We start from the raw sequence: 9729 nt of genomic DNA, 5'->3' as shown, positions 1-9729 counted from the left end.
GATGGTGGTTGGGGAGATTGGGTGGGTGGGAGGAGACAATAAATTTAGAATGTCACTTATGCAACTTGTTTTCCCCATTTTTGTTAGGAGTCATTTTCCTCATTTTTAAGGAACTTGTTTTCCTAGAGAAAATATTTTCCAAACATGGGAAAATTAGAAAACATTTTCTCCATACCAAACACACCTTCGTGTCACTTATTTGTTAATGAAAGGCTTTTTTCCACTGAAATCTGCTGCTTTTAATCTATGTTGTTTTCTTATGATGTGTTTTATCTTTACTGTTTGCTGCTTTTATGCGTTTAATCTATAGTTCAGAGTTTTTCTTTAAAATTTGACATTATTCGTTTATATTTTTATTTGGCTATGCAAATTGTGTTTATTTAGAGTTTCATTACACTTACTTGTTTATGGTGGGGTTTCTTTCCTTCCTAAAGTTTGCTTCTTTTTTAGGAGTTTCTTGAAGTTTAGAGTTCTTTTTTTTCCTGTAACGTTTCCTTATTGTCTGTCATTTGAGTTTAATTAGCAAATTATGTTTATTTACTTCTTCAAGTCACTTATTTGCTTATGATGAATTTTTCTTCTAATGTTTGCTGCTTTACATGAGTGCTTGTTCTTTCCTGAAGAAAGATTTTGTTATATCTCGTTTTTCGGCAGTGTTAAGGGTTTAAAGCTATTTATATGTTCAAGCGTAATTTTTGATAAATTAGGCGCCGGAAGCGGGACAATATGTAGGATGTTGGCAACCTTTTCTGTGGTGGGGCTGTCTGCTCCAGACCCTAATTGTCGATGCTTTTTTGGAAATTTATATGCCTGATTTAGAAGTTGGTGAAAGCATTGACTATTGGAAGTTAGTTACACACCTAGAGTCTACTGCTGAATGACCCAGGTGTAGCTCGCAAGCAAAGAGTGTAGAATTCATTTGAGAGAGCTTTTGATAACCTAGAAATCCCCTGTGATATAGGTGGTCCAGCCTCAGTTGGCGCAAAGGTTCACTATGGGGAGTATGGTCCTGCCCCTCTACCCTCCTTGCACTTAACTACTGAGCCTTATTCTTTGGTAGGCTTCGAACTTGTGACATGCACTTATCGTACATCCCACATTGTACCTCCTTACCGGTTGAACCAAAGCCTTGAGGACATTTGTTCGAGAGAATATGATGTCCTTGCAAATGGTTCAGATTCTCTAAAGAATTAAGAAGACAAATAGGATCAAATAAGACGTTCACATGACATAGGTGAAGAAGAGAAGTTTGGCAAGCTAAAAAAATCCAGGGAATAGCTAGTTATTGTTAAAATACAGCTAAGTGGTAACATGATGTAGAAAATGTGTCACATAAACACCTCAATAGTACCATCCCTCCCTCTAAGAGAAGACAAAGGCAATTATAAGCGTGATGAACCCCTATTTATTGAGATAATAAGAGAAATGCCTGAACCAAAATATTTTATTGCTTTGGGAGCCTGCACAACTATAGGCAGGATGTATGGTCTTATAGTATTGTTCGGTGAGTCAATAAGCTAATTCCTGTAGATGTATATTTTCCAGTAAATAAAATGGAAATATAGAATTTTTTTTAAACAAGAACAATTGAATTCTGCAAATAGGTCGATGGGGAAAATCAAATTCCCCACCTTGTAATGGAATTGATGTTTATTCTTTTGCAAAGGCCCGAGCAATCCACTGTTTGTTCAATTCTGTTGCTCTTTTGTTGTTGAATGTGTTAAGAATTAGCTCTCTGTTTCCCACTTTTTATGTTTGATGTAAAAGGGGGGCCTGGACCAATAAAGCTTGCCATAGTCTTGTTGAAAAGCTAGACCTCTGACTCTCTGAACCATCCTAATATCAGGAATAAAAATACACATGCTTATGCATATATTAATGTCCTTCAAGAAGGCTGTGAGGGGGTATAGCTGAAGAAGTGGCAAGACTTTTCAGTTTGGGTGTAAGGGATTTCTATTTTCTTCAGAGGTCCAGAATTGATTGCTTTGAAATTTCCAGAACTGAACCTCATGTTCTGCTGAAGAAGTGGTTTAACTTTCCAAACTAAATGATATTTGACTCGTTATGAGCACAAAAGTTGTAATTCTGGCCCGCCTCCCCAGTGACGGATTATGCATTTTCTTGGTTGGCAAAATTAAATGTAACCGTAATGGATAAAACTAGGAATGACGGTAGGCAATTGAATCAATCAAGGGGAATTTTGCTCTGATATTTAGGGAGATCAATTTTGCCTAATTTTTTTAATTTATTTTTTCATTTTGAAACTAGTCATGCTAGAAGTTCATGTTGTTGCTTGTGAAGTGGTAAATGTTGCTTTAAGTTACTTTTGTAGCTTTTCGGAACTTCACTGGATTGTTATCTCATCCTTTGCATTAGTTTTAAAGCTTGTATTCTGCTTGCTAATTACTAGATGGCAGTGGTGTGGTCTATCATCAATGTGTCTTCTGCTGATAAATAGTTTGCTTATTACTGCATATTTATACATTTGGCTTCTTCTGTAGCTGTACCATGTACTGATCTAACATCTGCTTCTTCTCTCTCCAATATATGTGGTACAGTTGAGGAGGTTGACCTCTCTCTGGATATTCAGCATTGGGAAGCCTTATCTGAATCTGAAAAGCACTTCCTCAGTCATGTTTTGGCATTTTTTGCCGCATCAGATGGAATTGTTTTGGAAAATTTGGCTGCTAGGTTTCTGAATGATGTGCAAATTCAAGAGGTGAATTGGCTGAGCTCTTCTGCATATCTCTAATCTTAAATTAAAAAAGATCAGAGTAATGCTCCTCCATGTTGAATAATTGTCTGTTTCAAATGGTTTCCTTTATCTCAGTGTCCTTGTTTTTCATGAACTTTACAGTTTAGTACTCACGAATAATTATATGAATAACACATGGTATTATTAGTCAGTTGTTTTTTGAATAAAGATCTAATATTGTAGGAATAACACTTCAGAAATGTTTTGGTTGGTTCTCCACTGCTAGCTCTTCCACTTCTCACTAACTGAAATGAAATAGGATAGTTGAAGCACCATACAGAAAGATGACCTTCAGCGCCTAAAATTATTATAGGGGATATCACATTCAGTTAAACCTGAAAACTTGGTGTTATAGGGAAAGAGGGTATTTGTATTAATCTGCTTATTGTTCTTGTCCCTTGATTAATGCATATCAATATCACTGGCTGATCCGAGTAGTTGCCCATAATATGCGAGTGATTTTGATTGTCAGACAGCTATTGATGCATTTTCTCCAATATTTAGAATTCCTTATTATGGAATTTGTAAGAAACATTTCTCATTCGAGCACCTATCTTTCAAAAATCGTCTGATAATAGGTAATGTTTGGAGGGTAGGAAGCAATATTTTAGGTGTTTTGCCTATACGGTTTCTGTAAGATGGTTTTATTTTACAGACAAATCATTCTTCTTTCTGCAGGCACGCGCATTTTATGGTTTTCAAATTGCAATGGAAAATATTCACTCGGGTAGAGCTTTCTAACTATGTGTGTGTGGTCAACATGTTTTTTCCTTGTCTTAGTAACTTTTTTATCCTCTCATAAGTAAGGGGTTCGTGGTATGTACTCTTTTGATCTCTGATTAGAGCTTCTCCACTTACTTATAGAGATGTACAGCTTGCTTCTGGAGGCTTTTATCAAGGACTCAAGGCAGAAAAATAAACTTTTTAATGCAATTGACAGCATTCCTTGTGTCTCAAAAAAGGCCAAGTGGGCTTTGAATTGGATACAGAGGTAACGGTTCATCTTTTGCTATGCATGGTTGTAACATTGCTGCACTTAATGAAAATACTTAAAGACCCTCAATATAAGTTAGCAATATGAGAAACAACTAATTTTTCTTAACTATCTGGGACATAGTACCTTATCAAAAGGGAAAAAAACTATTTGGGACATGGTACCATTGTTTCGCCTTCATTCCCAAGCAATGCTCATCTTTCATTTGTAGTATTTATATGAACTAATGACTGAAATACTTCTTGTTAATAGTTCTACTGATCCAATAGCCGTATTTGCTGCTTTCTTTATTATTTTCCTTGATTTTGTCGGGAGGTTGTTTGATAGATTTATATTATTTAGACTTTCAGCTTCTGAAGCTATGCTTATGCAAAAATGACACTGCTATATGCCATTTCAATCTTTAGAAATCTAGAATTGATGATGCTGACCAACATCGACCTTATTAACTGTGCATCTTTTACTTTCTTCGTGCAGTTCCAGCTCATTTGCTGAGAGGCTCGTAGCTTTTGCATGTGTTGAAGGAATTTTCTTTTCAGGAAGGTATGCTGCTAACTCATTATTTAGTCTGCACGATTCCACTAAGACTGATTATATCTGTTTCTTACTAGTAGTATTGAAGATTAACATTACATGCTGTAACTTATTTTGTTCACAGCTTTTGTGCTATCTTTTGGCTGAAAAAGAGAGGGTTGATGCCAGGATTGGCTTACTCAAATGAGCTCATTTCTAGGGATGAGGGTCTCCACCGTGACTTTGCTTGCCTTCTATATAGGTAGAATATGTCAAGATGTCATTATCTACTTAGGTAGAAGTGTTTCAACTAATACACATTACCCATCCCCCACAAATCCTCTCTCTTTTATTTCTCTCTTCTCAGTAATAGTGGGGAGGGAATGGCTTGATGGACATAACCTGATGTGATTTAACTAATCTCTGTTGTCCAGTATTATGCGAAATCAATTGACTAGGCAAAAGGTTCATCAAATTGTGCATGAAGCTGTTGAAATTGAAACTGAATTTGTCTGTGATGCCCTTCCCTGTGCATTGATTGGCATGAATGCAGAACTAATGAGTCGGTACATAAAGTTTGTTGCTGATCACCTCCTGGTACTAAATCACTTCACACTTTTTGTTTGAGGATGGATGTAATTTATCTCTTTCCGTGAACTAACAAGTTTGTTAATCTTTACTTCAGGTTGCCTTAGGGTACGACAAGAAGTATAATGTTGAAAACCCTTTTGATTGGATGGAACTTATTTCTCTTCAGTAAGTGTCATTGCATACAAAGTTGGTTCTGATTTTGTTTTGCAGAAATTATGCATCATCTTTAGAAATATACAATACATGTAGTGGCTGGAAAAATTTAGATAGGATCCGTGAAGTGATTAAGCAAATCGATGTTTTAACTAAATATGATTATCTGGACGCCACCTTCTTTACTGGGGCCTATGGACTAGTTTTTTCTTCTTTCTTTATGACCGAGAAATCCATCTGGGGCCAACCTTAGCGTCAAGAGCAGCCTTCAAAGCTCGGGGATAATGGGCCTGTCCCTCTACCTTTCTCCATTTAAATACCAGACTCAGTTCACATGTCATAGGTCTCGAACCTGTGATCTCAGTCCCAAGTCCCTCGACCTTTGCCACTTGAGACTTAGCCCTAAGGGCTAGTACTATTTCCTTCATGATATAATTTGATAGCATATTTATAGTTTCTAATTTGGACTATGACTGTGCAGGGGCAAAACCAACTTCTTTGAGAGAAGAGTTGGTGACTATCAGAAGGCTTCTGTGATGTCAAGCTTGCACGATAATGGCAAGAATTTTGAGTTCAAACTGGATGAAGACTTCTAGAGTTTTTTTTCTCTAGCATCACCTTGATGCTGAAAGATGGCATTTTTTTTTGTGGTATTATTCATTAAAGATCATACTCTGTTAATAGTCCATACCTTTTTCTGATCACTTTTAGAAGAGCAATTGATTGCCTTCATGTGAAGAAAAAGTAGGTGTGTTTGTCAAACATGATGATTTTGGTAGTGAATGAGTATTGAGTAGACTTTGAAAACTATGTGAAACTAATTGGCCGTACACTTGTTGCCAAGTAGGGGTAAAGGTATTGAAAATCATCTTTAGGTGGATTGGTTTAATCACCATTTGTTTTCACTTCATGTCCACTTTTAGTTATTGCTTTTTATCCATATCATCATAAATATTCCTTTCCTTCAGACAAGATATGGGTCAGGGGAAGTGACATGGAATTTTGTTTTTTCCCCTCATTTTAACCTTGGTGTGATTGATTGTGCTATAGACTATTCACATATCAGTGTGGTTTCCATTTTTGTAACTTAAGCTAGTACAGTGGTACTATTTGTTTTGTGTATTCACATTTTTTACAGTGGAAGGTGTTTTATGTCAAACATCATTGTAACAATGTGTTTAGATTTTTTGAAGCTTTAAGGTGACCTACCACAAGGGCAACCATGACATAATAATGAATGAAGTGAGTACAAATCTTAAAGATCAAGATTCAAATCCTAGCCGAGAAAAATAATTGAATAAACACTACTTTATTTTATTCCATGCTTATGGAGTTTTAAAAAGGTGATGTAGATCTATTCTTAAACCGTGTGCGAGTGTCACTGTAAATCATTTCATTAAAAACAGTAGTTAAAATCTTCAAGTTCTAGGAGAAATGTAAAAAGACTTGGTTGCCACAAGGCCACATCCTATGAGAAATGCCATTCTGGTCCACAACTTTGCCACTATATTTGCACATCCATGATCCATCATTATCTTCTGAAGACATATTTCAGAAAGAAAGGAAAATAGTTCCATGCTTCATCCCACTTGTCAACAGTCTGAATCATCACTTGTGCACACTCCACATGCTACAAAAATTTAAAAAACAAGAATAAAAAAGAGTTGGTGATTTGAGATAATGCAAGAATCATCCCTCCCACCAACCATTATTTTCCGAAAGAATACAATATGTATAGAGAGTGGGTGGGGGATGGGAACAGTGGCGGAGCCAGAACTTTGACTAAGGGGTGTCAAACTATAAAGAAGTAAATCGTGTAGAAGTTAAAGAGTGTCAATATGTAATATATATATACATAGAAAAATATTTTTACTCTAGCTACACAATGTAATTTTCCGACGATGAGTTAGTCAGATTATCTTGACATACACTCCCTTTGTTTATTAATTTATGTGATGTTGTTTGATTTAACACAAAATTTAAGAAAAAAATGAAAACATTTTGATCTAAAATAAGTCATAAATATGATATTATTTTAAAATCGACTAAAAAGAAAAATATGTCACGTAAATCTAGAAAGAAAGTAAGTATGAAAATTATTTACATTATTCATGTGACCAAAAATGATAATCTTGGTAGAAAGATTTTGGGAGGAGTGGGGGTGTATAGAATCAAGAGATGGCCCCACATGGAGTGTTTCAACTTTGAAGCTACCCCTCCTTTTTAACCAGAAAATTATACACTAAAGTACAGACATAGAGAGATAAAGACACCATTTTTTTTATTTATTGAAATGAATTCCTAATCTCTTTGAGACAAAGACACAATAACAGATTATTGTTTGTTTACCTTTTTATCTTTATATTTTAGGGAGACATAACACCATATTTCTGACATATCCAGTTGTTAGTTGTCCTAAACAAACCCTATTTCATAAACATTAAATTAAGTCAATCCAACATCTAATTAACAAATTCAATTAATTACCAACAAACCCAAAAAAATAATAATCTAACAACACATGAGAAGTCCAACTTAATTATTTGTGAATATTAAAGTTAAACATCTCCATCTAAGCTTATATTATGATTATGATTATGATTATTATTACTCTAACACTTAGCATGTGCAAACTATAATGACTTCCTAAACAAAATATCTAACTGCATAATTGATGGTCTTTTTTACTTTTAACCTTTTCTTAAATTTCAACTTAGAAGCCAAAACATAGCTTCTATTTTTGAGAAAAACACTAAACAACAAACTGCCAAAAATACTAACTTTTTTGAAAAAAAAAACATTTAAAAAAAAGAAGTGAAATAGAGTAAAAGAGAAAGAAAGAGGTAAACTTTGGAACTTGGCAAATATGTTCTAAAATAGTTTCTACCCACCAAGGATAAGGCTACATGCATACATTATATTACTTTCTCCGTTCCTTTTCACTTGTCATTATTATCTTTTTCAGAGTCAAACAATAAGAAAAAAATTATAATTTATAGTATTTTCAATTTAGTTTTTGAACATGTAGATTCAAATTTTAAAATATCAAATTAATTCTCGAAAAGTAAAATACGAAAATTATTTTGAAACAGAGAAAGTATATCCATATTTGCCCTCATTAGGAAAAAAAAGTGGGGATGGAAAAGTAGGGTTTTCATACCTAAAGCAACATGATCACTAGCAGGCCAAACTTTGATAGGGATGTCACCATGTCATCTTCTCTACCTACTCCAAACCACTATCAAATTTATATAATTTTATTTTTATGTCCAAATGTTTTTTTTGTAAGGAATCAATGCAAGAGAGAGCAAAGTTGGTGAGAAACAAAGTTAATTATAGTTCACGCGTAATTTTAACTTTATGAGTTTTAAATTTTATAATGATGATTTTAATTAATTTTAAATTTTAATATTTTTATTTATTTAATGAATATATTAATAAAAATATACAATTCAAATAAAATTTACTAAGTTCAACTAAATTCACATGCAGGCTACTAGCTTCGCTCTTGAATATCTAGCTATAACACGGTAGAATTAAATAGACACGATACGTTAAGCTTTAGTTATATAATAGGAGATTCGAAAACGGGTGGTCTGTTATGCATAATTTATCTGTTTTAATCATGTGACATCGATACAATTTTTACTATTAACCTAAGAATATTAAAATTACTAGTCAACAAGTGATTGGTTATCATTATGGTTTAAATAGTACTTATTCCATTTATAATTAGACATTGTTCCTAGCTGTTACTTTCTTTTTTTTCCACACGTTTGAAGTTTTGATTAAATCTGAATAGTGTATTACGGGATTTATTCGGAAGTGACACTTCCAATAAAATTTCATATTCAGGGTTCGAACTCTAAACATCTAATTAAGTGGAAAATCAGAGGCAAATCCAAAAATTAAAAATTTTGAATGCACCAATATTAAGCTAAAAAAGAAGTTCTACTTGGGATAGAACCTTGGTCACATGACTCACATGGCTGTGTGTTTAAACATGTACCAGTGGTAGAAAGCTTTCCATGAGCCATTGCTAATTATATTTAGTTTCTACCACTATACATGATTTTTTAGAAGTTAACGAATACACTTACACCCCTAAATATATACAGAAGTCCGCTTCGATATTAAAGAGTCTCACCAGTAAACCACAACTCATATCGATTACTAGCTACTACTTGTTTGATACATACCTAGTTTTCTGTCAGATTTCTGTGGAGTGGGCCATGGGATTTGGTGCACTACATATATAGTGCACAAATCTATGACTTTTTCCTGTTTTTTGCTCTTTCACTTTTCTTCTTAATTTGTCATAAATCAAAAGGAAGAAGAAGACAACTTTAAATGTTAATTTGCACTATATTTGATTTTTGGCTAGTCATGTGTTTGGATTAGCAACTAAAAGATGCTGGTAATAAATCTTTAAATTAATCTTCTTTAGTTTTAACTTAACTAACTACTCTTTTATCCATATGGGGGAGGTTGCATTTAGATCCATTGACAAGTAGAGGTTCTTTCTGAATGGTGAATATCATATTAATTTATTCAGATTTTAAATTAGTAAAATCAAATTAAATATAATATAATATACATTTATCGATTAGATTGTTATTGATTTCAATTGTGATTTGATTTGTTTTAGTTATACGATTATTAATCATACACAGAAATAAAAGAAATGATTCATTCAAAAAAAGAAAGAAAAAAAAACAAATTT

The 9729-nt window shown here is 33.7% G+C and overlaps 1 protein-coding gene across 1 annotated transcript in view; it reads left to right on the top strand.

Moving 5' to 3' along the window:
• Window positions 1-5895, top strand: part of LOC102601428 (ribonucleoside-diphosphate reductase small chain A) — a 9232-nt gene extending 3337 nt beyond the window's left edge. The window contains exons 2-9 of the mRNA XM_006339352.2: window positions 2559-2719; window positions 3434-3482; window positions 3620-3746; window positions 4227-4292; window positions 4408-4524; window positions 4697-4859; window positions 4948-5018; window positions 5488-5895. Coding sequence (XP_006339414.1) covers window positions 2559-2719; window positions 3434-3482; window positions 3620-3746; window positions 4227-4292; window positions 4408-4524; window positions 4697-4859; window positions 4948-5018; window positions 5488-5602 — 869 coding nt within the window. The 3' untranslated portion in view covers window positions 5603-5895. The remainder of the gene's footprint in view (window positions 1-2558; window positions 2720-3433; window positions 3483-3619; window positions 3747-4226; window positions 4293-4407; window positions 4525-4696; window positions 4860-4947; window positions 5019-5487) is intronic.
• Window positions 5896-9729: the final 3834 nt, after the last annotated feature.

The sequence above is a fragment of the Solanum tuberosum genome, unplaced genomic scaffold (assembly GCF_000226075.1).
Source record: "Solanum tuberosum cultivar DM 1-3 516 R44 unplaced genomic scaffold, SolTub_3.0 scf00010, whole genome shotgun sequence".
Classification (NCBI taxonomy): Eukaryota; Viridiplantae; Streptophyta; class Magnoliopsida; order Solanales; family Solanaceae; genus Solanum; species Solanum tuberosum.
Note: the sequence above shows the minus strand (reverse complement) of the source record. Positions and strands in the feature narration are given on the sequence as shown.